Source organism: Pogoniulus pusillus, chromosome Z (genome assembly GCF_015220805.1).
Source record: "Pogoniulus pusillus isolate bPogPus1 chromosome Z, bPogPus1.pri, whole genome shotgun sequence".
Taxonomy (NCBI): Eukaryota; Metazoa; Chordata; class Aves; order Piciformes; family Lybiidae; genus Pogoniulus; species Pogoniulus pusillus.
The window spans coordinates 111,797,482-111,825,207 of NC_087309.1; the positions used below are offsets into that span (position 1 = coordinate 111,797,482).

At 47.6% G+C, this 27,726-nt stretch overlaps 1 protein-coding gene across 6 annotated transcripts in view; it reads right to left on the reverse strand.

The window, feature by feature from the left end:
• CPLX1 (complexin 1) overlaps positions 1–27,726 on the reverse strand; it is a 190,161-nt gene that overhangs the window by 74,441 nt on the left and 87,994 nt on the right. For all 6 annotated transcript variants that reach the window (XM_064176774.1, XM_064176777.1, XM_064176773.1 and 3 more), the window contains exon 3: positions 2,140–2,315. In XM_064176774.1, coding sequence (XP_064032844.1) covers positions 2,140–2,315 — 176 coding nt within the window. The remainder of the gene's footprint in view (positions 1–2,139; positions 2,316–27,726) is intronic.

Here is a 27,726-nt window from a genome sequence, read left to right on the forward strand (position 1 = left end):
ATGGCACTAAGTGCCTCATCCAGTCCTTTCTCGAAGACCTCCAGAGATGGTGCCTCCACCACCTCCCTGGGCAGCCCATTCCAATGCCAATCACTCTCTCTGCCAGGAACTTCCTCCTAACATCCAGCCTAGACCTGCCCTGCCACAACTAGAGACCGTGTCCCCTTGTTCTATTGCTGGTTGCCTGGCAGAAGAGACCAATCCCCACCTGCTTACAGCCTCCCTTCAGGTAGCTGTAGACAGCAATGAGGTCACCCCTGACCCTCCTCTTCTCCAGGCTGCACACCCCCAGCTTCCTCAGCCTCTCCTCCAGGCCCCTCACCAGCTTTGTTGCCCTTCTCTGGACACGTTCCAGCACCTGAGCATCTGTCTTGAATTGAGGAGCCCAGAACTGGACACAGGACTCAAGGTGTGACCTGACCAATATTGAGTACAGGGGAAGAATAACCTCCCTTGTTCTACTGGCCACCCTGTTCCTGATCCAGGCCAGGATGCCATTGGCTCAAGATGCATTATACCACCAGAACAATTCATCCTTATCTGTGTTTTCCTCATGAATCATAACAATTGGGTCAGAAGCCTGCCTCATTGCAGACATAGTGGAGTTTACAGACAGCTCCTCTGAGCTCTGTGATGAGACTTTGAAGCTTTCTCAAAGACATGTCCTTGAGGCAGCGCAACCTACGCACAGGTAAGCGCTGCACAGGGAACATCTCTTATACTAAGCAAGACTCTCCCATTCAGCCTACAGGCATTTTCTGTTGCTCTTTGGAATGTGATGTAAGTCAATATAGAGGTGATCTTTGTCACTGGAAACCCCTCCTCCAATGACCACTTACATTTCTTTCTGAGGTGGTTTGAGTGTTACCTGCTCCCACCCCACAACTTTGGAAAATCACCCAGACTAAACTCAACAGCTGTGAAAATTGAATGAAGCTTTACACTTACAGCTTAGCACAATATACAAGCAGATATTTACAGTATATACAGCTATAGACAGAAATAGACAAGTTGAAAAGGTAATATAGAAACACAACAGCCCTCCCAGAAACCAGAGTCCCCAGGAGGGGCTCCCAACCACCCTTCCACCTTCTTTCCACCCCTCTACCTTATCCCAGACTTTGCCTTATGCTCAAGGTGACTTTGGATGGTTGGCCAGGGGGGTTAGGAAGCAGAGGGATGGGTTACACAACAAATTAGGGAGAGAAGTGCATGCAGCCAGAGCCAAAGGGCAACTCTGTTATCTGTATTTGTGTTATAGTTTTTATACACCTCAGCAAACCTATAAGTGCAGCACATATCACCATTGTTTCCTTTTCACAGCCTATAACCTAATTCTTCTCACCAAAATATCCTAGCTAGCTTCAAACTAGCACACTTTCCAAGTTATCTGAGCTCCTGGACCACTATTTATAAATCTAAATTATTCAAAAGAGACATTTCTGACCCAGTCTTGAGGGTGAGACAGCAAAACTGTCTTCTTTCTCCACACCTCGATCAGAGATAATGTATGGTAAATTAATCTCACTTCCATGGTAAAGTTTTGTCTTCCACATTCCTTTCAAATTCCGTTCTGAACCCTCTCAACTATTTATTTCTTCCTCATGCCAAATTGCATCATTCTAAGAACCAGCTTAATTAGAGGATAGTGGTTAAACCTCTCAGATAAGTGAAATTTTCCTTTTTTTATGAATCCCCTGTGAGTATTGAAACTCTAAATATGAGAAGTGGAGTAGAGTTATCCCATTTCACTCATCAACACAAATAAAGCCTTGGAAGACATGCAGAAGGTACTTGGACTGTGCCTCTCAGAAACACACCAGATTATGACTCTTTACAAACTAACCAATATGAATTGAGAAGGCACCCTCGTTTAAACAATGTGTTCCATAGATGGTGGGGAAAACACAACTTTTTCTCCCCTCTTCTTCACTCTCTCTGTCAACTTTCTAGTGCTTTTCTGTGTGGGAAGTGTGTTTAAGCAGGGTGAGAGCCTGAAGGGCAATGCTCAGCGTTAGAAAGTTCAACTTGCCACAGTAATTAGCTGGCTCATGGAGCTGGTCACAAATCATCTGAACACAGAAGTTCTTGGCAGAGCATTACAAGTTGCCCACAGTGTGCTGAAAGCTGGAGCCCTACCTTGTCTCGAATCCCTTGTCTCATAACTTCTCTCTCAGCCTCCATTTTGGCGTATTTGGCTTTTCTCTCTTCCTCTGCTTGCCGAAGTGCTTCCTGTCGCTCCTCTTCTTTCTTGGCAGCATCTGGGTCTTTCTCCTCATCCCCACCCAGCATCTTCCCCATGTCTTTGGTAGCCCCTAGAGAAGACACAAGAGAAAGTCAGCCCTGTAAGACAGTGGGAAAAACACCACGATGTCAGCTCTCTCCCTTCCTACACTCAGGACCTCCTTCACTCCCTCTGCATCTGGAAAAGTTTCTCCTTCCATTGAGGAGGAAACCCACTCCCCTCCAGAACAGCTTGTAGGCATTTTACATCAGACTGACCCAGATCATCTGGTGATTTCTTCTCTGGGATGTAAAAAAAGGACTAACTGAAATTGCAAACAAGACAGAATTCACAGCAAGCAGAAATGCAATGCAGAATAGTTGGGTTCCTTACTGCAAGAACTTCCCTGAGCATCCCTGCTCTGCATACAGGATATTACAATATCACAGGAGGTTAGGGGTTGGAAGGGATCCAAGGAGATCATCGAGTCCAACCCACCTGCCAGAGCAGGACCACACAGTCTAACACAGATCATAGAGTAACACATCCAGACAGGCCTTGAAAGCCTCCAGAGAAGGAGACTCCATAACCTCTCTGGGGAGCCTGTGCCAGTGCTCTGTGAGCCTTACAGTAAAGAAGTTCTCCCTTGTGTTGAGGTAGAACATCCTGTGCTGCAACTTACACCCATTGCTCCTTGTCCCATCCCAGGGAGCAATTGAGCAGAGCCTGTCCCCCCCACCCCCTTCCTGACCCCCAGCCCTCAGATGTTTATAAACATTTATTAAATCCCCTCTCAGTCTTCTCTTTTCCAGACTAAAAAGCCCCAGGTCTCTCAGCCTCTCCTCATAAGGCAGTGCCCTGATCATCCTTGTAGCTCTCTGCTGGATGCTGGTGAAAGGCCTGGAACACAAACCCTATGAGGAGAGGCTGAGGGAGCTGGGGGTGTGCAGCCTGCAGAAGAGGAGGCTCAGGGGTGACCTCGTTGCTGGCTACAACTACCTGAAGGGACATGGTAGACAGATGGGGGGTAGCCTCTTCTCCCAAGGAACCAGCAATAGGTGAAGGGGACACAGTCTCAAATTGTGCCGGGGGAAGTACAGGCTGAAAGTTAGGAGGAAATTCTTGCCAGAGAGAGTGATTGGCATTGGAATGGGCTGCCCAGGGAGGTGGTGGAGGCACCGTCCCTGAAGGTCTTCAAGAAAAGACTGGCTGAGGCACTTGGTGCCATGGTCTGGTTGATTTGATAGGTTGGACTGGATGATCTTGGGGATCTCTTCCAACCTGGCTGATTCTATGATTCTATGATTCTATGACCCCTGTCCCACTTAAACTGGGGAGCCCAAAACTGAATGCAGTATTCAAGATGGGGTCTCAGCAGAGCAGAATAGAGGGAGAGGAGAACCTCCCTTGATCTGCTGGACACACTCCTCCTAATACACCCCAGGATCCCATTGGCCTTCTTGGCCACAAGGGCACATTGCTGTGCCATGGATGTTAGCCACCAGCACTCCCAGGTCCCTCTCCACAGGGCTGCTCTCCAGCAGATCACCTCCCAGCCTGTTCTAGTGCAGTTTGTTATTCCTTCCCAGGTGCAGGACTCTGCCCTTGTCCTTGTTGAACTTCATCTGATTCCTCTGTGCCCAGCTCTCAGTCTGCCCAGGTCTCTCTGGATTGCCACACAGCCTTCAGCTGTATCAGCCAAGCCTCCCAGCTTGGTGTGGTCAGCAGACTTGCTGAGCAGACACTCTGTGCCCTCATCAATGGTATTGATGACGATGGTGAACAGGACTGGCCTCAGCATTGATCCCTGGGAGACTCCACTGGCATGAATCATTGATGACCAGTGACAGTAACACCTTTAATTTCTGACTTTCCCTCAACAAATATTTCCATTGATGATCAATCTGGTTTGCATTCAGTAATTTGTCAGGTTTATCTCCTGCTTAGCTTCTCCCCACTTTGAGTTGCCCATACAGGATTTTAGAAACAGAACTCAACAGCAGAAAGGCTTCATTTATTTTTCCCCTCTAAGCACTAATTCTGGGCTGTTTTTAAGCCATAATGTTAGTTTAGTTCTTACCACAGAATCACAGAATTAACCAGGTTGGAAAAGACTTTCAAGATCACCAAGTCAATCTTATCACCTAACACATCCTAATTAACTAAACCATATCACCAAGTGCCTCATCCAGCCTCCTTTTAAACACCTCCACGGACAGGCACTCCACCACTTCCCCAGGCAGCCCATTCCAATGCCAATCACTCTTGCTGTCAAGAACTTCTTCCTAGCATAAAGCCTGAATCTGCCCTGGCACAGCTTGAGACTGTGTCTAGTTGACTGGCTAGGGCTGAGTGCTAGGTTGGACTGGATGATCTTGGAGGTCTCTTCCAACCTGGTTGACTCTATGATTCTTGTTCTGTCACTATAAGGAATTACATTGCATAGAACTGTTTTAACCTCTTAGTCAAGATCAAGATTTTTTGATACTTTAGCAATTTGATTTTGCAGTTATTCAGCATGCAGGACACCTACAAAAACAAGAACAAGGTCCTCACAGATTCTCCTAATTCACCTTTAATTTCAAAGTCACCCTCCCAGTGGAATGGAATGGTGAGCTGTGGCATCACTGTTGACTAATTAGATGGAAATGTATTATGAGAAGCAAAATTTGCTCTATGTTTAAACTCTGATCTTTTGCGTTACTTTTGGTGCATAAAAGATTCTTTTTCCCCCTATTTCTTTTGTTCTTCATCCTAAACTCTAGGCTTTCTCATTAACATTCCCTGGTGTTGTGGTAGGACTGGCAGGCCCAAAATAGGCTTATACATGTCCTGCCTTGCCCAGGCATGTTTTTCTGCTCCAACAGAGAGGCAAACACTGGAAATGGGCACAAAAGAACCTGGAGCCACTGAGTCTGGCCTGCCCAGGGTCCTGCCCAAGGTACACACACCTAGCTTGTGCCTGCCTAGGACAAGGCCTGTGCTTTTCCCAAATTAGGGAAAAGTGAGCCTGTGGCTTTGCCTAATGTGGTAAGATTTGGCTAACTGCCATCCTGATTGGCTATTCTGTGTCCAAAGGGCAATTAATCTCTGCCCACATTGATAAAAGGAGATATGCAGGTGAACAACCTGCTTTAGCTTCCCTGTTGTGCTAGTTTGAAGCTAGTTAGAATGTTTAGGTGAGAAGGATTAGATCACAATGGTGATGTCTACTTCACTCATAGGCTTGCTGAAAGGTACAAGAGCAAGAATCCAAACATAGATAAGAGTGACTGTCTGTCCAGGCTGTGGGCTGCATCTCTCTAACCTCACCTTCCATCTCTCTGATTAATCCACCTGCTTCCTGACCCCCCTGGCCGACCCTCCATTCTTCCTTGGGGCACAAGGCAATGTCCGGGGTAAGGTAGAGAGGGGTGAGAGAAGGCGGAAGGGCAGTTGGGAGCCCCTCCTGGGGACTCAGGTTTCTGAGAGGGCTGTTGTGTTTCTTTATTACCTTTTACCTTGCATATTTCTGTCTATAACTGTATATACTGTAAACATCTGCCTTGTATATTGTGCTAGCTGTAAATAATAAGCTTCATTCAATTTTCAGTGCTGGCTGAGTCTAGTTTGGGTGATCTCCAAAGTGTGTGTGGGGGGAAGTTAACACCCAAATCACCACACCTGCTTTGCTTCCCTGCCCTGCTCTTTGCTGTGCTCCTCTGCTGTTGCCAGCCGTGCTCTCTCGTTGCCTGCTGCAGTTGCCTACTGCCTTATTATTTGCCAGTATATTCCACTGCCACGAGTTACCAGGAGCAGACCCTGGATGCCTGCATGCAATCGGCCTGTGTGGTCAGCATGACATCATGCTGAGACTGCACAACATCTGCCTCTGCTCCTGAAAGTCTTCCTGCTTAGAAGTCCTGGACATATATACAGATCATCCAGAAGAAACCAGGAGAACAAGGCCAGAGATTGTCTGCGTCCTTTCCGCAGAAGCCGGGAAGATTCAAGCCTCAACATCCAACAAGACAGAGTCCCCTGACAGCATTTGGGCACTGTCTGGGCTGTGACTAAGCCCCACAAGGGGGTAATGATAATCTGTGAGTAAATGCTTAAATGCCTCTTTGTAATTCTCTACTGCCTGCTGCCATAGAGCAGAAAGAGCTCCTTGAGTCCATCTACTGGGCAAGCGGCATTTGACCACTGCAATCTTCTCTTCCAGTTTAATTAAATGTTTATATATATCTTGCTGGTTATTACTAGATGTAGATATTATCCATAGAATGTTTCCATGACCATGTAAGAACCAAAATACTATTAAAATTAGTGGTCATGGGTGTCAAGAGTTCTGAATATCAAAATTAGTAAACAGTAGTGATTTTGGAAGAAATATCATCTCACATCAATTAATGTTCCCCTCCGCAACACCTGGGTAACAGCTTCTAGTTCCAGCATTTCAGCAGCAGGGCACCAGGGAGTTCTTCTGCATAAGATGCTGCAGTTAGAGGCACAAGCTGAAGGAAAGAGCACAACTTCTGTTCTCAAGCCTGCCTTTGAATCTTCCAGGCATACAGAGAGGAAAAAACACACTTACTGAATCTGTCGACGGAAGTCTGGGTCTTCTAGTCTTCTTTCACATGCCAACTACTGTGTCTACTTGGACATCTGGGTCAGACTATATGGCAGCAGGCCTGGTGGTGACAGATGGGCTACATCCATCTCAAACTGGGAAAACAACTTCTGTGCAATATCTGGCAGAGCTTGTCAAAAGAGCTTTAAAGTAGATTTTAAGGCAGAAAGGTATAAAGCCACAAAGCCACACACACTAGAGATAACTCTGTGGAAACAGGCTTGTGGAGAAGGAGCTGGGAGTGCTGGTGGACAAGAAGCTCTCCATGGGACTGTAAAGTGGCCTTGTGCCCAAGAAGGCCAATGGGATCCTGGGGGGCATTAAGAGGAGTGTGGCAAAAAGATCCAGGGAGGTTGTCTTCCCCTTCTGCTCTGTGTTGGTGAGACCTCATCTGGAATACTGCCTTCAGTTTTGGGCTTCCCAGATCAGGAGGGACAGAGATCTACTGGACAGAATCCAAAGGAGGGCTAAGAAGATGCTGAAGGGGTTGGAGCACTGCCCTGTGAGGCATCTGAAGTACATGGGGCTGTTTGGTCTGGTGAAGAGAAGACTTAGAGGGGATCTAAACAATGTTCATAAATATCTGAGGGCTGGGGGTTAAGAGGGACAAACTCTTTTCAGCTGCACATAGGACAAGGGACAACGGATATGAGCTACAGCACAGGAGGTTCCACCTCAACATCAGGAAGAACTTCTTGACTGTAAGTGTCACAGAGCATTGGAAGAGGCTGCCCAGAGAGGTTGTGGAGTCACCTTCTCTGGAGACTTTCAAGCCCTGTCTGGATGTGTTCCTGTATAACCTGAGCTAGACCACACCTGGAATACTGAGTCAAAATTTTTAGGGTCCCCAGTTCAAGAGAGACAGGGACCTTCTGAAAAGAGTCCATGGGAGAGCCATGAGGATGCCTGAGGGACTTGAGCATCTGCCCTACAAAGAGAGACTGAGAGCCCTGGGACTGTTTAATCTGGAGAAGAGAAGACTGAGAGGAGATCTGATCAGTGTGTACAAATACTGAGAGGCGGGAGTCAAGTGCCTGGGGCCAATCTCTTTTCAGTGGTCAGCAGCATAAGCAAGGAGCAACAGCTACAAACTGGAACAGAGAAGGTTTCAGCTCACCATGAGGAGAAACTTCTTTACAGTGAGGATGACAGAGCCCTGGAGCAGGCTGCCCAGAGAGGTTGTGGAGTCTCCTTCTATGGAGGCTTTCCAAACCCACCTGGGTGCGTTTCTGTGTGAACTACCCTAGGGGATCCTGACTTGGCAGGAGACTTGTACTCTATGATCTCTGGAGCAACCTTCCAAGCTCTAAGGTTCCATGATTCTGTGACTTTGGGGTGCTGTTCAGCACCAAGAAGGCAAACAGCATCCTGGCTTGTATTAGAAATCACCCTGGCAGCAGGACTAGGAAAGCAATCATCCCCTGCATTCCACCTTGGTGAGGCTGCACCTGGAATAGTGTGGTCAGTTTTGGGCCCTTCACTGCGAGAAGGGTATTGAGCATGTCCAAAGAAGAGCAACAAAGCTGGTAAGGAGTCTGTAGAAGAAGTCTAATAAGAAGTGGATGAGGCAAATGAGGTCACGTTGTCTGGAGAAGAGGAGCCTGAGCAGAGAACTTAACACTTCCTTTCCACTCTCTACAGCTGACTAAAATGAGGTTGAGTTGAAGTGAGGGTCAGTTTCTTTTCTCAAGTGTTCACTGATAGGATAATAAATGGTCTCAAGTTGTACTAGGGGAGTTTTTGATATGATATTAGGGAAAAGAGTTGTGAGACACTGCATCAGGCTACCATGGGAAGTATGTTTTTTAAGTACCCTGAAGATATTTATAAAGTCTACAGGTTTAGTGCTGAGTGACATAGTTTATTGATGCTTTGGAATGTGGGTGGGTTTTTTGCTACTACTATTTGAAGCTGAGGTGTATTTAAATCAAAGAAGAGAGAGGAACTGATGTCTCAGAATTTCTGAATCACAGCGTGATTTTTATCACATCATCCAAACACCTGCAGATAATCACAGGATACTGCCCTGGAGCAGGAATAGAGTCACAGAATCACAGTGTCAGGGGCTGAAAGGGACCTTCACAGCTCATACAGTACAACCCCCTTGCCACAGCAGGATCTCCTATACCACATCACACAGGAATGCGTCCAGGCAGGTTTTGAATACCTTCAGAGAGGGAGGCTCCAGAACCCCCCTGGGCAGCCTGTTCCAGTCTTCTGTCACCCTCACAAGGGAAAAAATTCCTCCTCATCTTTACATGAAACTTCCTATGCCTCAACTTCCACCCATTGCCCCCCATTCTGTCACTGGGCATCACCAAGCACAGCCTGGCCCCATCTTCCTGGCACTCACCTTTACATATTGATAAGCATTGATGAGGTCACCTCTCAGCCTCCTTTTCCTCCAAGCTAAAGAGCCCCACCTCCCTCAGGCTCGCCTTGTAACAGAGATGTTCCATCCCCTTCATCATCTTTGTGTCTCCATGCTGGACTCTCTCAAGCAGTTCCATGTCCCTCTTTAACTGGGGGGCTCTTTAGTACTCCAGATGTGGCCTCACCATGGCAGAGTAGAAGAGGTCACTCTTTTTTGCAGCATCACTTCAGAAACACAACTAAGAATGTTTTATTGTTATCACCGCAGAGAGACCTTTATCATCAAGGTCATAATGCAAAGCTTCCCCCTCTAAAGAAGTCTTTTCCCCAGTTTAAGGCTCATGAAAAAGATAAGCCTGCTATTAATTCAGAAGTCTAACAGCAATCATTGTGGGACACCTTATTCTGTCCAGAAGTCAAACTACTTAATGACTAATTTGTCAAGAACAGCTAGGCAGGCATTTTCATCAACATTTCACTAAATAAAGGAATCTCCTATGCACTTTTTTCACCAATGACATCTAAAAGAATTGGATTGTGTCCAAGTGTTTTAGTTTAAATGTTACAGAGGTGCTCTCAATCTGCAGGAGAGGATCCAGCAGAGAGCTGCAAGGATGATTAGGGGAGTGGAGCACTGCCTTGTGAAGAGAGGCTGAGGCACCTGGAGCTGTTTAGTCTGGAGAAGAGAAGAATCATAGAAACATAGAATCATAGAATCAACCAGGTTGGAAGAGACCTCCAAGATCACCCAGTCCAACCTAGCACCCAGCCCTATCCAGTCAACCAGACCATGGCACTAAGGCTTTTCCTGAAGACCTCCAGGGACGGTGCCTCCACCGCCTCCCTGGGCAGCCCATTCCAATGGGAAATCACTCTCTCTGTGAAGAACTTCCTCCTAACCTCCAGCCTAAGACTGAGAGGACATTTAACTGTTTGGAAATATCTGAGGGTGGGGGGTCAGGAGTAGTGGGACAGGCTCTGCTCACTTGCTGCTTGTGATAGGACAAGGAGCAACGGGTATAAGCTGCAGCACAGGAGGTTCCACCTCAACACAAGACCCCTTAATTCAAGAGAGATGTTGAGGTGCTGAAAAGTGTCCAGAGAAGGGCAACAAAGCTGGTGAGGGGCCTGGAACACAAACCCTATGAGGAGAGGCTGAGGGAGCTGGGGGTGTGCAGTCTGGAGAAGAGGAGGCTCAGGGATGACCTCATTGCTGTCTACAAGTACCTGAAGGGAGGCTGTAGCCAGGTGGGGTTGGTCTCTTCTCCCAGACAACCAGCAAGAGAACGAGGGGACACAGTCTCAAGTTGTGGCAGGGGAGGTCTAGGCTGGATGTTAGGAGGAAGTTGTTGCCAGAGAGAGTGATTGGCATTGGAATGGGCTGCCCAGGGAGGTGGTGGAGGCACTGTCCCTGGAGGTCTTCAAGCAAAGCCTGGATGAGGCACTCAGTGCCATGGTCTGGTTGACTGGATAGGGCTGGGTGCTAGGTTGGACTGGATGATCTTGGAGGTCTCTTCCAACCTGGTTGATTCTATGACTCTATGATTCTACTGTAAGGGTCACAAAATCAGGCAGTCTCTGTCTGTGTGCTGCTTGCTTCACTAATTCCTCTGCCTGGACCTGTGTAACTCAAACTAATCATTCTTCTTCTAACTCCTTATTTGGCAATCTCAACCCTGCAGGTAAGAGTTCTGATATAAGGGTGGGGGGTGGAAAGAAGGAGGAGAATTGGCTTGAAAAGCCCTCCTGGGATAGAAGGAGGGGGTTTGTGTTTCTGCATTGATTTTAACCTGAATATCATTGTATATAGTTGTAAATATCAGTACACCTATTGTGCATATATGCTTGTATATTTGTGCCAAGCTGTAAATACAGCTTCATTCCTTAACTTCCAGCCAGCTGAGTTAGTCTGGTGAATTGGTGAAGAGGCAGGAAACTCCCAAACTACCACAGATGGGTATATTCCAGCTTCTACTAAGAGATGTGTCCATGTGTGCTGGATATCTGCTACAGTTCTGTTCCTGCGACAGCAAACAGAAGCTCACTGTGACCTTGCCTTTGTTTACCAATTAAGAGTGAGGTTTCCTGCAGAGCCTGAAACAAAGCCCTGGAAACAGAGCAGCTCACTCTCTCAGGCTGTGCCTGCCTTTGATTCATGCATTTTTCAGCCTGGTATGGGATGTACTCAGAATAACTCAAGAGACTAGAAGGTAATTGAGCAAGAAAAATTAATGATGTAATTTCCATACTTTCTTTTCAGTGCAGAAGAGACAAAAGTGAATTGAAGTGCGTGAAACACTTTCAAACCAGAAGATTATTTTAGAGGGGAATTTTTCTACAGAGGACCTTTTAATTCCCAATTTCAGAGTTCACATCCTCATTGAGGGACAAAAGATGAGGAACACAAGATTTTAATGGCTCGCAGCTCTAGACAAACCTCAACGGACACAAATATTACAATAGCTGAAAGTGCCAACAATGTGGTCCTACAAAAAGCAACACACAACTTAATTTTGTAAATGACTGTCATGTGAAAAAAAACAACCAAGGGAACAGTTGTGCTAAGACTGTTGCTCTGCCCCCCTGAGCTCATGTGGATTCACTTGCCATCAGCTTATGTTACCTTCTCTTGTGCTCTACAGCAAACATTGCAAATGATGGTCTGGATTGCTCAGACACCAGCTATGCTTTATGGAAATGTCTTTTTCTCCTGTGGAAATCAGTGTCTGTTGTGGTAAGTCAGCTATGCCTGTTTTCCAGACACACTCTGACCCTCTCGTTGTCCTGCAGAGTAGAGGGTAGGTCAGCAGACTATAAAACAGCCTTCCACAAGTGTTTCTTTAAAAGCCACAGTCACATCTGCTGGCTTTGCTGAACAGCAGAAATGTCAGGGTTTGACAGAGACTCTGCTGGCAACCGTATCATAGAACCAGCCAGGTTGGAAGAGACCTCCAAGATCATCCAGTCCAACCTAGCACCCAGCCCTAGCCAGTCAACCAGACCACGGCACTAAGTGCCTCATCCAGGCTTTTCTTGAACACCTCCAGGGACGGTGCCTCCACCACCTCCCTGGGCAGCCCATTCCAATGCCAATCACTCTCTCTGGCAACAACTTCCTCCTAACATCCAGCCTAGACCTCCCCTGCCACAACTTGAGACTGTGTCCCCTTGTTCTGTTGCTGGTTGCCTGGCAGAAGAGGCCAACCCCCACCTGGCTACAACCTCCCTTCAGGTAGTTGTAGACAGCAATGAGGTCTGCCCTGAGCCTCCTCTTCTCCAGGCTGCACACCCCCAGCTCCCTCAGCCTCTCCTCACAGGGCTGTGCTCCAGGCCTCTCACCATCTTCGTTGCCCTTCTCTGGACACATTCCAGTACCTCAACACCTCTCTTGCATTGAGGAGCCCAGAGCTGGACACAGGACTCAAGATGTGGCCTGACCAGTGCTGAGTACAGGGCAAGAATAACCTCCCTTGTCCTACTGGCCACACTGTTCCTGATGCAGGCCAGGATGCCATTGGCTCTCTTGGCCACCTGGGCACACTGCTGCCTCATCTTCAGCTACTATCTACCAGTCCCCCCAGGTCCCTTTCCTCCTGACTGCTCTCCAGCCACTCTGTCCCCAGCCTGCAGTGCTGCTTGGGGTTGTTGTGTCCAAAGTGCAGAATCCTGCACTTGGCCTTGTTAAATCTCACCCATTGGCCTCTGCCCACCCATCCAGCCTGTCCAGGTCCCTCTGCAGGGCTCTCCTACCCTCCAGCAGATCGACACCTGCTCCTAGCTTGGTGTCATCTACAAACTTACTGATGATGGGTTCAATCCCCTGGTCCAGATCTGAGTCAAAGCTGCAGGAGCTTCTTAAAGCTTCTTACAGCAGCCAAGCCAAGTAGTCCACATTGTGCTACCAAAAGCCTACATACCCAGTTCCAATAGAAAGATTCAATGCTTCCTCTTCAGGAAATATCTGTTAAGTCAGCACTAAGGGGACTCTGGAACAGATGACATGGAAAGGAAAGTCTACAATAATTGGGAAAGAGGTCTGAATAGAAATACTCTCAAAACATGTTGATGCAGTAAGAAAGGCCAAGGCTCTCTTGGAACTAAACCTGGCTAGGAAAGTGAAAGAAAACAAGAAATGCTTCTTGAACTACATCAATAGTAAAAGGAAGAATAGGGAAAATGTGGGTCCATTGTTAAATGAGGCGGGGGACATGGTGACAGATGATGCAGGCATGGTTAAATTACTGAATGCCTTATTTGTCTGAGTCTTTATGAAGGGCTAAGGACTTCAATAATCTTAGACACTGGAGGTAACAGAGCAAAACTGCAGGAAGGAAGAGTCTCCACTAATCAATGTAGATTGGGTTAGAATAAAACTGCACAAATCCATGGACCCTGGTGGGGTGCATCTGTGAGAGCCGAGGGGCATGGCTGATGTTGCTGTACCACTCTCCATCATTTTTGAAAGATAAAGGAGAATAAGGGAGGTGCTTGAGGACTTGGTGAAGACCAGTGTCACTCACAATCTTCAAAAAGGGCAAAACAGAAGACCCAGGCAATGACAGACCAGTCAGCCTCACCTCCATCCCTGGAAGGGAGCAGCTTGCTCCAGAGGTTATCTCAAACCAGAAGAAAGAAAAGAGGGTTATCAAGAGTAGCCAGCATGGGTTCACTAAGGGAAAATCTTTCATGAGTAATCTGATATAGCCTTCTACAAAGGTATAATCAAATAGATGAACGGAGAGCAGTGGATATCATCTATCTTGACTTCAGCAAGGCTTTTGATGCCATCTCCATAATACCCTCATAGGCAAACTCAAGAAAAGTGGTAACTGGCTCAACAGCAGAGTTCAGAGTTATGGCCTGTGGTCAGTGGTGTTCCCCAGGGATCAGTACTGGGTTCAGTTTTGTTCAATATCTTTATCAACAAGCTGGATGAGGGCCCTGAGTGCACCCTCAGCAAGTTCACTGATGATATGAAACTGGGCATCAGGCTGTGCTGCCATCCAACCAGATCTGGACAGGCTGAGTGCTAGACAAAGGCAAACCACATGAAGTCAAGCAAGGACAAGTGCAGCTTCCTAAGTCTCAGGAGGAATAACAACAGGCACCAGTACAGACTAGGGATCACTCTGCTGGAAAGCAGCTCTGTGGAAAAATACCTTGGGAGTGCTGGTGGGCAGCAAGTTCTGCATGAGCCAGCAACGTGCCCTTGTGGCCAAGAGGGCCAGAAACATCCTGGGGTGCATTAAGAGAATTGTGTCCAGTACCTGCTAGGGAGGTTCTCCTCCCCATCTACTCTGCCCTGGCAAGACCACACCTGGAACACAGTTGGCCTTCTGGGCTGCAAGTGCACATTGCCAGCTCATGTTCAGCTTTTCATCAACTGACACCCCCAAGTCCTTCTCCTGAAGAGCACTCTCAGGCTACTCCTCACACAGCTTATATTTGTGCTTGGGATTGTCCTGACCCAGCTAAAGGACTTCACACTTGGCCTCGTTGAACTTCATGAGGTCGGGTCACCTCTCAAGCCTGTCTAAACCTTTCTGGATAGCATCCTTTCTCTCCAGCATGTCAGCTGGACCACACAGCTTGGTACCATCCACAGACTTTCTGAGGGTACACAATGCCACTGTCCATATTGCTGGCAAAGTCGTTAAACATCACTGGTCCCAACATTGACCTGTGAGAGATGCTACGCATCACTGGTCTCCATTCAGACACTGAGCCATGAACCACAACTCTCTGAGTGTGGCCATCCAGGCAATTCCTTATCAGCAAGTGGTCCACCCCTCAAGTCCATGTTTTTTCCAACTTGGTGACAAGGATGTCACACAGGATAGTGTCAAACACTTTACACAAGCCCAGATGGAGGACATCAGTTGCTCTTCCCTTATCTGCTGATGCTGCAACTCCATGTGCAATGTGCTGTCTACATAAAATACAGCAAGCAGTAACCCTTCATCTGCCCATCTGCTCTGTGACAGAACTACAGGACTCATGGTTTGGACAGATTCACTCCGATAGGGGTCAAGAAGTGGCTGGATGGCAGAGCCCAGAGAGTGGTGGTGAATGGTGCCACATGCAGTTGGCAGCTCTCACTAGTGGTGTTCCCCAAGGATCAGTGCTGGGCCCAGTCCTGTTTAATATCTTTATTGATGACCTGGACGAGGGGATTGAGTCCAGCATCAGTAAGTTTGCAGATGACACCAAGCTAGGAGCAGGTGTGGATTTGTTAGAGGGTAGGAGAGCCCTGCAGAGGGACCTGGACAGGCTGGATGGGTGGGCAGAGGCCAATGGGATGAGACTGAACAAGGCCAAGTGCAGGGTTCTGCACTTTGGCCACAACAACCCCAAGCAGTGCTACAGCCTGGGGACTGAGTGTCTGAGAGCAGCCAGGAAGAAAGGGATCTTGGGGTACTGGTAGGTAGGATGCTGAAGATGAGGCAGCAGTGTGCCCAGGTGGCCAAGAGAGCCAATGGCATCCTGGCCTGCATCAGGAACAGTGTGGCCAGTAGGACAAGGGAGGTTATTCTTCCCCTGTACTCAGCACTGCTCAGGCCACACCTTGAGTGCTGTGTCCAGTTCTGGGCTCCTCAATTCAAGAAGGATGTTGAGGTGCTGGAAGGTGTCCAGAGAAGGGCAACAAAGCTGGTGAGGGGCCTGGAACATGAACCCTATGAGGAGAGGCTGAGGGAGCTGGGGGGGTTTAGCCTGGAGAAGAGGAGGCTCAGGGGTGACCTCATTGCTGTCTACAAGTACCTGAAGGGAGGCTGTAGCCAGGTGGGGTTGGTCTCTTCTGCCAGGCAACCAGCAACAGAACAAGGGGACAGAGTCTCAAGTTGTGGCAGGGCAGGTCTAGGCTGGATGTTAGGAGGAAGTTCTTCCCAGAGAGAGTAATTGGCATTGGAATGGGCTGCCCGGGGAGGTGGTGGAGTCGCTGTCCCTGGAGGTGTTCAAGCAAAGCCTGGCTGAGGCACTTAGTGCCATGGTCTAGATGACTGGCTAGGGCTGGGTGCTAGGTTGGACTGGATGATCTTGGAGGTCTCTTCCAACCTGGTTGATTCTATGTTTGTATGATTCTGTGATTCTATGATTCTATGACTGGTCATGCTTAAGATGGACACAAAGAGTTTCCATTTGAATTACAAAGTTTGTGGATTATTTAATACAAATTATTGTCAATAAGGCACTTGCAGATTGTGGACTCTTCCTTGGAGAATGTAGAAGGGAAATGAAGGGAAGTGCATGTACACAGGAATTTTGTATCTTATACTTTATTTAGGCAACTGCTTTAAGTCCCACATTCTGTCCAAGTGAATGTGCATGACAGTTCACTGCAGATCACACTATTTTACTGCTTGCTGCACTGCACTGCTCTGCTGAGGTAACACGGATGCAAAAGTAGTAGACGTGACAGAGACAGGTCACAGAGTCACAGAATTACAGGACTTTAGAGGCTGGAAGGGACCTCCAGCAATCATTGAGTCCAACCCCCCTGCCAAGGCAGGATCCCCTAGGGTAGTTCACACAAGAATGCATCCAGGCAGGTTTGGAAAGCCTACAGAAAAGGAGACTCCACAACCTCTCTGGGCAGCCTGCTCCAGGGCTCCATCACTCTTACTGTAAAGAAGTTTCTCCTCATGTTGAGCTGAAACCTTCTCTGTTCCAGTTTGTAGCTGTTGCTCCTTGGCTTATTGCTGCTGACCACCCAAAAGAGATTGGCCCCAGGCACTTGACCCCCACCCCTCAGATATTTGTACACATTGATCAGATCTCCTCTCAGTCTTCTCCAGACTATACAGTCCCAGGGCTCTCAGTCTCTCTTCACAGGGGAGATGCTCAAGTCCCCCAGTCATCCTTGTGGCTCCCTGCTGGACATTTCTAGCAGGTCCCTGTCTCTCCTGAATGAGCAAGCCTAACACTGGACACAGTATTGCAGGTGTGGTCTCTCTAGGGCAGAGTAGAAGGGGAGAAGAACCTCTCCAGACCTGCTGGACACACTTTTCCTCATGTACCTCATGCAGCAGCCACACTTACTGCTGGAGACTGAGTAGCTGTGGTGCCTGTCACTCTTGTAGGTCCAGACACTTTCTTTTGCCCCTGAGCACTCTGAACAGTGATGAGAAGGGCTCAGTAGGCATAGGCCAAGTACCAACACATCACAATGATTTCTGTCTCTCAGGACCTTCCAGGCTGATGACTGACTTTTCCCAAATATCTAACCAGTTTGTCAGGGTTTGAACTTGCTCAGGGGTGAAATTCCAAGAAATCAGAGGTGACCACCATTCTAGGCACTTGCTGATACTCTCCCACATACCCTGCCCCTCATAGATGCTCAGCCTCAGGACAGATGTCAGGGTTGTATGCTTGTGAAAGAGCTGCATGACTTTGGACAAGACCTGGCCCGTCAGCTGAATGAGATTACATCTCACCTGAGTGGCCAGTGGAATAACTATGTCATATGGACAGAGGAATCAAGTGCACCCTCAGCAGGTTTGCAGATGGCACCAAGCTGTGTGCACAGTCGACTGGCTAGAGGGCAGGGATCCATCCAGGGGAACCTGGGCAGGATTGGTGAAAAGCTCAACATGAGCCAGCAGTGTAGGTGCAGCCCAGACAGCAACTGTGTGCTGAGATGCAGCAAGAGCAGTGTGGCCAGCAGGGCAAGGGAGGGGATTTTGCCCCTTTACTCTGCTCTCCTGAGACTTCATCTGGAGTACTGTGTGCACTTCTGGAGCCCCCAGCACAAGAAGGACATCAAACTGTTGGAACCAGTCCAGAGGAGACCACCAAGATGCAGAGAGTTTAAAAAGGACGTTGAGATGCTTGAGCGTGTCCAGAGAAGGGCGACGAGGCTGGGGAGAGGCCTTGAGCACAGCCCTACGAGGAGAGGCTGAGGGAGCTGGGATTGGTTAGCCTGGAGAAGAGGAGGCTCAGGGGTGACCTTATTGCTGTCTACAACTACCTGAGGGGAGGTTGTGGCCAGGGGGAGGTTGCTCTCTTCTCTCAGGTGGCCAGCACCAGAATGAGAGGACACAGCCTCAGGCTGTGCCAGGGGAGATTTCGGCTCGAGGTGAGGAGAAAGTTCTTCACTGAGAGAGTCATTGGACACTGGAATGGGCTGCCCGGGGAGGTGGTGGAGTCGCTGTCCCTGGAGCTGTTCAAGGCAGGATTGGACGTGGCACTTGGTGCCATGGTCTAGCCTTGAGCTCTGTGGTAAAGGGTTGGACTTGATGACCTGTGAGGTCTCTTCCAACCCTGATGATACTGTGATACTGTGAGTAGCTTTGCTATGAGGACAGGCTATGAGAGTTGGGGCTCTGCAGCCTAGAGAAGAGAAGGCTTTGGGGAGACCTTGGAGTGGCCTTCCAGTATCTGAATGGGGTCTACAGAAGGCCTGGGGAGGGACTATTGACAAGGTCTTGTAATGACAGGGTGAGGAGTAATGGTTTAGACTGGCAGAGAGGAGATTGAAACTGGATGTTAGGAAGTTCTTTGCAGTGAGGGTGGTGAGACACTGGCACAGGTTGCCCAGGAAGGCTGTGGCTGCTCCCTCCTTGGAGGTGTTCAAGCCCAGGCTGGATGAGGCCATGAGTGACCTGTTCTAGTGAGAGGTGTCCTTGCCTATATGGGGGGTTGGAACTGGATGATCTTTGAGGTCTCTTCCAGCCTAAACCATTCCATGATCCTATAACACGCCAACAACCAGTAGAGAAACAGCACTGCCTTAAGCCATTTCCCCGAGGTGACACAGCACCACGAGGTACAGATGCAGAGGTCTTACGAAACGTAGCCAGAAAAGCAAACATCTTAACCCACGTTGACTGCTCAGTTGGAATCTCCCTGGGAGCAACTTGTAGCCATCCCCCCACATCACAGTATCATCAGGGTTGGAAGACACCTCACAGATCATCAAGTCCAACATCATTCCCATGTAAACTCTGTTAAAGGTGTGACGGGTCAGGAATTTTCCCTCCACACACTATTGAAATTCACCAGACCAGCTCAGATGGCTTGGAAGTAAGATGAAGCTCTCTTCACTGCATGGCATCATTTACAAGCTGTGCTGGTTTGAGGCTAAATGGAATATTTTAATGAGAGAAGTTAGATCACTGGTTGTGAAAAGAGAATGATGATGATGATGATGTCTGTATCATTCATTGGTTTGCTGAGAGGGATAAAAAGCCAAAACATAAACAATCACTCTCACCTGGGGCTGTGTCACTGGGTCTAATCACTTCCTCTTAACTCAGATCTGCTCTAATATCTCTCCTCTAATCCTGGCTAACAACTAATAGATGAGCTTTGTTGGCTTTTAGATTTTGTTTGTCTGTTGGAGATTGAGAGGGAGAAAGAGCAGGGGTAGCTTTGAGCCCTTCTGAGCAGTTTTTTTGTCTGGGAGGGAATTTGGGTTTCTGTATTATTTCTAATTTGCATATAACTGTAAGCACTTGAAAATATATTGTGTACATGTGCCTGTAAATTTAGCTTTGCTGTAAACAGAGCTTCATCTTACTGCCAAGCTGGATGAGCTTGTCTGGTAAAATCAAATAGTAGGAGGGGAGGGGGGGTTGGGGGAAGCTCCTAACCCACCTCACAAGCATACAAACACAATATATTTGCAAGTGCTCGAAATCAAACACAAATTGGCAATAATACAGAAATCCAAACTCTCTCTCAGGCAAAAAAAAAAACAAACCCAAAAACAAAACCATGCCCAGAAGGGTGTGCTAGTTTGAAGCTAACTAGAATGTTTTGGTGAGGAAAAATAGGTTACAGGCTGCGCAAGGGATACAATGGTCATGTCTACTGCACTCATGGCTTGCTGAGAGGGATAAGAAAAGGAGTATAAACATAGATAAGGCAGTTTGGTCACTGCCTGGGCTCTGGGCTGCATTTCTCTCTAACCTCACCCTCCATCTCTCTGATTAATCCAAGCTGCTTCCTATCCCCCCTGGCCGACCCCCCATTCTTCCTTGGGGCACAAGGCAATGTCTGGGGTAAGGTAGAGGGGTGGGAGAAGGTGGAAGGGCAGTTGGTAGCCCCTCCTGGGGACTCAGGTTTCTGGGAGGGCTGTTGTGCTTCTCTATTACCTTTTACCTTGTCTATTTCTGTCTATAGCTGTATATACTGTAAATGTCTGCTTGTATATTGTGCTAGCTGTAATTATAAGCTTCATTCAACTTCCAGAGCCATCTGAGTCTAGTCTGGGTGATTTCCAAAGTGTGTGTGGGGGTGGGTAACCCCCAAACCACTACTAACCCAAAGTAACCCTCTCTTTCCCCCTCTAATTTCCCAGACAGGCAAACAAAAACAACCAGCAAAGCTTGCATTGTGATTTGTTAGTGAAGAGATTAGAATGGGGTGAAGGAGAAAAGAATGGGTGCAGCACTGCAGAACAGTGGGAGAAATTGTTTGCTTTGTGGCTTTTTTACCCCTCTCAGCAAACCAATGAATGATACAGACTTAATCTTTATTTTTGTTTTACAACCAGTGATGTAACTTCTCTCATTAAAATACATCAATTACCCTCAAACCAGGAAAAAAAAGGGAATCTCCATCTTTAGAGAGCATGATGTCTCTCCCCTGAGATGGTCTCCCCTAAGTCTTCTTTACAAGGTCTTGTAACGACAGGACAAGGGGTAATGGCATCAAACTGGAAGAGGGAAGATTAAAACTGGATGTTAGGAAGAGATTCTTTACAGTCAGAGTGGTGAGACACTGGAACAGGTTGCCCAAGAAGGCTGTGGCTGCTCCCTCCCTGGAGGTGTTCAAGACCATGTTGGATAAGGTCTTGAGTGATCTGTTCTAGTGGGAGGTGTCCCTGCCTATGGTGGGGAGCTGGAACTGGATGCTCTTTGAGGTCCCTTCCAACCTAAACCATTCTATCATTCTATGATTCGTAAGGCTGAACAAATCCAATTTTCTCAGCCTTTCCTCATGTGGCAGGCTTCCCAGACCTTTGATCATCTTTGTAGCCTGTCTCTGAGCCCTCCCCAGCCTGTCCATGTCTTTTTTGGGTTTTTTTTTCTTGCACAGAATCATAGAATCAACCAGGTTGGGAGAGACTTCCAAGATCATCCACTCCAACCTAGCACCCAGCCCTAGCCAGTCAACTAAACCATGGCACTAAATGCTTCATCCAGACTTTTCTTGAACACCTCAAGGGACAGCAACTCCACCACCTCCCTGGGCAGCCCATTCCAATGCCAATCACTCTCTCTGACAACAACTTCCTCCTAACATCCAGCCTAGACCTCCCATGGCACAACTTGAGACTGTGTCCCCTTCTTCTGTTGCTGGTTGCCTGGGAGAAGAGACTGACCTCAACCTGGCTACCTGGGACAGGACAAGGAGCAATGAGTGTAAGCTGCAGCACAGGAGGTTCTACCTCAACACAAGGGGGAAATTCTTTATTGACAGGCTGACAGAGCCCTGGAACAGGCTTCCCAGAGAGGTTGTGGAGTCTCCTTCTCTGGAGACTTTCAAGGCCTGTCTGGATGTGTTCTTCTGTGACCTGAGCTACATTGTGTAGCCCTGCTCTGGCAGGTGGGTTGGACTCAATGATCCCTTTGGGTCTGTGATGGTTTGGATGTTACCCCCCCCCACCCCCTTTGGAAAAATCACCCAGACTAGACTCAGTGGCTCTGGAAATTGAATGAAGCTTTGTATTTACAACTTAGCACAATACACAAGCAGATATTTACAGTATATAGACAGAAATATACAAGTTTAAAGGTAATACAGAAACACAGCTCCCCTCCCAGAAACCTGAGTCCCCAGGAGGGGCTCTCAACAACCCTTCCACCTTCTCCCATCTCTCTTTACCTTAACCTAGACATTTCCTTCTGCCCAAAGAAAACTGGAGGGTTGGCCAGGGAGGGTAGGAAGCAGGTGGATTGGCCACAAATACGGCAGGTTAGGTTAGAGAGAGAGATGCAGCCCAAAGCCCAGACAGCATCTCTGTTATCTATGTTTTTGCTCTTGTTCATATCCATCTCAGCAAGCCTATGAGTGCTGTAGACATCACCATTGTTCCATTGTTTCCCCTTCACAGCCTATAATCTAATTTCTCACACCAAAATGTTCTAGCTGGCTTCAAACTAGCACAGGGTCCCTTCCAACCCCTAACATCCTGTGACCCTGTGATCTTCTCTTTTTGAGAATATTTGGTTGAATTTCCCATTTCAACGTCTGAGTGTTGAAGTAGCATGAGTTTTCCTCTAGACTTTCCAAAGTATTCCAACATTTTACTGGGAAAACACAAGCTTAGTGTTTTTTTTTTTCAGAGAGTCCTCAGGGCAGCAATGTCAGTATTTTGCAAAAGGTCTCATTCTCTTGAGATAGAAAAGAATGCAACAGCCTTGCACAGTGTGGTTGTGCCAGTGTCCTGACAGAAATACATGTGGCTGTGTCCTTTGTGTGCAGAACACTTGGAGATCAGCTGTCACTAAAGAAACCAGGTCTAAGCCTTTGGCCACCTGCTAATTCTTCAGGTTTCCTTCTCAAGACCAGCTCATACACCCTAATTTATAGTTAAACAGATGTTATTTCATTGGAAGGGTTTGCTCAAGGGCACGTAGAGCACACAGATGCTATTTATTGAACTGAATGTGAGTGCTGATCAGGCTAGAAATGACAGGCTGACAGTAGGAGGAGGACTTCTTGTGCTAGTTTGTGCCTAGCTGGGATATTTTGGTGAGAGGAATTAGGTTATAGGCTGTGAAAAAGAAACAATGGTGATGGCTATTGCACTCATAGGCTTGCTGAGATGTATAAAAACAAGAACAGACACATAGATAACAGAGTTTGCTCTCTGGTTTTAGGGCTGCACTTTTCTCCCTCTAACCTAATTTGCTGTCTGATTAATCCACCTGCTTCCTAATCCCCCATGTCAATCCTCCAAACTCACCTTGAACATAAGGCAAAGGCTGGGGTAAGGTAGAGGGGTGGGAGAAGGTGGAAGGGTGGTTGGGAGCCCCTCTGGGGACTCAGGTTTCTGGCAGGGCTGTTGTGTTTCTGTATTCCCTTTTTAACTTGTCTATTTCTGTCTGTAGCTGTATAGATTGTAAACATCTGCTTCTATAGTGTGCTAAGCTGTGAATACGAAGCTTCATTCTTTAATTTCCAGATCAGCTGAGTCTAGTCTGGGTGATTTTTCTTAAGTGTGGGGGGGCAGGTAACACTCAAACCATCACACTTGTTTTTTTTTCCAAGACAAAATATTTGCTGGACTGTTTTTCATGACTCACAGTGGCAAAATCTATTACCTCCATTTCCAGCAGCTGATTCTGATGACAGCCAGGAACAGCTCTTCCTTTAACGACTGCAAAGAATTGTTTGCTGGTATGGTCAACAGTCCTACAAAATGCAGCTTACTACGTCTGATATTTCACCTCAAACTTTCTTCAGGTTAAGGGAAATGGAAAGTTTCAAATGCAACCTCTTTAAAAGCTACTCTGGAGCTCAAACTATTTTGGAATCATAGAATCACAGAATCAACCAGGTCAGAGAAGACCTCCAAGATCATCCAGTCCAACCTAGCACCCAGCCCTAGCCAGTCAACTAGACCATGGCACTAAGTGCCTCATCCAGGCTTTTCTTCAACACCTCCAGGGACAGCGACTCCAGCACCTCCCTGGGCAGCCCATTCCAATGCCAATCACTCTCTCTGCCAACAACTTCCTCCTAACATCCAGCCTAGACCTCCCCTGCCACAACTTGAGACTGTGTCCCCTTGTTCTCTTGCTGGCTGCCTGGGAGAAGAGACCATCCCCACCTGGCTACAACCTCCCTTCAGGTAGTTGTAGACAGCAATGAGGTCACCCCTGAACCTCCTCTTCTCCAGGCTAAACACCCCCAGCTCCCTCAGCATCTCCAATCATGCAGATATTCCCAGATAAGCCATTCTTGAATGCTAAAGATGTAGATAAACCTTAAAAGGAGATGCATTTGGTTGTATTCAGTTTTGGTAATTTGTGGAGTTTGCTTTATGACAGAGTGGCCTGAACACTGCAAATCCTCAGTCTCAGTGTCCAGACTTGAAAGCACACTGCTAAACAATGTCAGGAGCTGGAAGCAAAACCAAAATGTGTATCTCCAGCCTTATGAATGTAAGGCTGTGGTGGTTGTGAAGTTTAAGGCTATGACAAATCTATTCTACAGAAAGTTTTCATCATGGATTGGTGGCATACATCCACCCAGACACTGGGTTCAAGAAACGAAGGCCTGTCCCTAAAGAAGACAGACTGGGGCCATAACAGTCCCTGCTCCTGTTGCTAAACACTTGGCAGGAAGACACAGAATCCTAGAGGTTGGAAGAAACCTCCAGAGATCACTGAGTTCAACCCCCCCTGCCAAGGCAGGATCCCCTAGAGTAGTTCACACAGGAATGCATCCAGGTGGGTTTGGAAAGTCTCCAGAGAAGGAGACTCCACAATCTCTCTGGGCAGCCTGTTCCAGGGCTCTGTCACCCTCACTGTAAAGAAGTTTCTCCTCGTGTTGAGCTGAAACCTTCTCTGTTCCACTTTGTAGCTGTTGCTCCTTGGCTTATTGCTGCTGATCACTGAAAAAGAGATTGGCTCCAGGCACTCAGATATTTATAGGCATTGATCAGATCCCCTCCCAGTCTTCTCCAGACTAAACAGCCCCAGGGCTCTCAGTCTCTCTTTGTAGGAGAGATGCTCAAGTCCCCCAACCATCCTCATGGCACTCTGCTGGACTCTCTCTATCAGATGCTTCCCTCTCCTGAACTGGGAGGCCAAAACTGGGCGAGAAAAACAAAAACCCAAGATGGAAAATTTGAAGGAGACATCAATGAAAACAGGCAAATTTTTCAACAGACAAGGAAGCAGGAAGAGCTTCCAGATTAATGAAAAATGACACTGCACTTAGAGCAAAGACAGCATCCCTAAGCAGTTCAGTTCACAACTGGCAAAACATCGTCCTTCAGTGAAGTACATCTGCGCTGTCACAGCAGCACTGCAGAGAGATGTCACAGTAATGGAATAGCAGACTGAATTTCAAATTTAAAGCTCTAGTGTTGACCATATTTTCACCCTAGGTAGCCACTGAAGAGATTTCCAAAGCAAAAAATCACTCCTTATCGTTCTGTGAAAGCGTTTGTGATCAGTTTGGAATTTATGATGTGCCAGGGAAAATAATTAACAGCATCAGGGCTCTATATCAGTGTACAGAGCACAATGTTAAAAGAAATAAAGGACTAAGTTTAGCCATGCTATTAATGTCAAAGCAGAACACATTCTCCCACTTCTTCCACGGAACTCTAGTTTTAACAGGCTGGGGCTGCTCTGCTGGAAAGCAGCTCCACGGAGAAGGACCATGGAGTGCTGGTGGGCAGCAAGTTCTGCATGGGCCAGCAATGTGCCCTTGTGGCCAAGAGAGCCAATGGCAGCCTGGGCTGCATCAGGAAAAGTGCATCCAGTAGGTCTGGGGAGGTTCTTCTGCCCTTCTGCTCTGGCCTATGGAGACCACATCTGGCATACTGTTTCCAATTTTGGGCTCCCCAGTTCAGGAGAGACACAGACCTGCTGGAGAGAGCCCAACAGAGAGCCATGAGGAATATACCGGGGGACTTGAGCATCTCCCCTACAAAGACTACAAAGACAGACTGAGAGCCCTGGGGCTGTTCAGTCTGGGGAAGAGAAGGCTGAGAGGAGATCTGATCAATGTGTACACATATCTGAGGGGTGGTGGTCAAGTGGCTGGGGACAATCTCTTTTTGGTGCTCAGCAGCAAACTGGAACAGAGAAGGTTTCAGCTCAACATGAGGAGAAACTTCTTTACAGTGAGGGTGACAGAGCCCTGGAGCAGGCTGCCCAGAGAGGTTGTGGAATCTCCTTGTCTGGAGGCTTTCCAAACCTGCCTGGATCCACTCCTGTATGAACTCTTAGGGGATCCTGCCTTGGCAGAGGGGGTTGGACTCAGTGATCTCTGGAGGTCCCTTTCAACCTCTACAGTTCTGTGATTCTGTGATTCTTAAGAGGAAGCATAGATAAATAATCAGAAAGCTTTCTGGGAGGTCTTTTAGAAGTAAGAAGGACTATCACTATACTCTGATCAACAGAACAGGAGTCTGAACCAGGCAAGGACAGATGGAAATGAAGCCTGCAGGATATGACACAAAGTATGTACTGAAGGAGTGCTGGACTTTGTTGTTTGAGGATCTTTTTTGTCTCTCACACTTAATCTTTTTTTTTTTTTCTCTCCTTCGTTTTTCCCTACAGATAGACAAGGAGGGAAAGGGCAGCAGGCTACTGCAAAACACCTAGCACCAAGCATGTAGGGCCAAAGTAGTGTTTTGGTGGTAAGGGATTTGGCAGTAATTCCAGGATTAGCACAGACATTGCTGGCTCAGGATTCATTTCTGATCTGTCCTGTCTTTGTATTATTCTCACAGTGCAGAGGATTGGTTGATAAAGCTCAGGTCTGGATCCCAAGCTCAGAACATTAAGCCTGAAACACTTAAAGTGTTAGTCTAGCATCTTTGGGCTGCAGGTACAGATTGCTGTGCTGAACATCTGGGACCTCTCAAGGGGATTATGCTGCCTGCATGGCTGCATGCAGAGTTATTCAGGCCAAATAAGTGCCTTAAATCACAACATTTCTCACCTGGACCTGATTTGAAACATTTTTCTTCACACATCTCAAATACAGACAGAACCTGAGATTAGAACCATAGAATCACCCAGGTTGGAGACCTCCAAGATCATCCAGTCCAATCTATCCCCCAGCCCTGTCCAGTCAACTAGATCATGGCACCAAGTGCCTCATCCAGGCTTTTCTTCAACACCTCCAGGGACAGTGACTCCACCACCTCCCTGGGCAGCTCATTCCAATGCCAATCACTCTCTCTGACAACAACTTCCTCCTAAACCTAACCCTAGAGCTCCCCTTGGCACAACTTGAGACTGTGTCCCCTTGTTCTGTCGCTGGTTGCCTGGGAGAAGAGGTCAACCCCACCTGGCTACAGCCTCCCTTCAGGTAGTTGTAGACAGCAATGAGGTCACCCCTGAGCCTCCTCTTCTCCAGGCTAAACACCCCCAGCTCCCTCAGCCTCTCCTCATAGGGTTTGTGTTCCAGGCCCCTCACCAGCTTCATTGCCCTTCTCTGGACACATTCCAGCACCTCAACATATCTCTTGAATTGAGGAGCCCAGAACTGGACACAGCACTCACAGTCAGCATGCAGCAGGGCATAACATGGAAGATATTAGCAGTAAATTTTATCGTGTTCCAGAACTTCTGAAAGGCATCTGTGTTTTTGGAAAGCTCAGTTAGAAGCTCATGCCTTCAGCAGGTAAGCTTGAGCATCCAGCCTGCAATGGTTCAAGCCGTTAAGGTTTTTCAGTTTGGTCCTGATAAACCTCTGCAGTTCCTTGAATTTTAGCTGCCTTTTGAGAAATCAATCTTTCTGGAAACATGCATCCAAATCCACGTTCTGTGTCTGTGTCTTTTTTCACTGGTAACATGTTGGCAACTTTCCTTCTCTGACAATC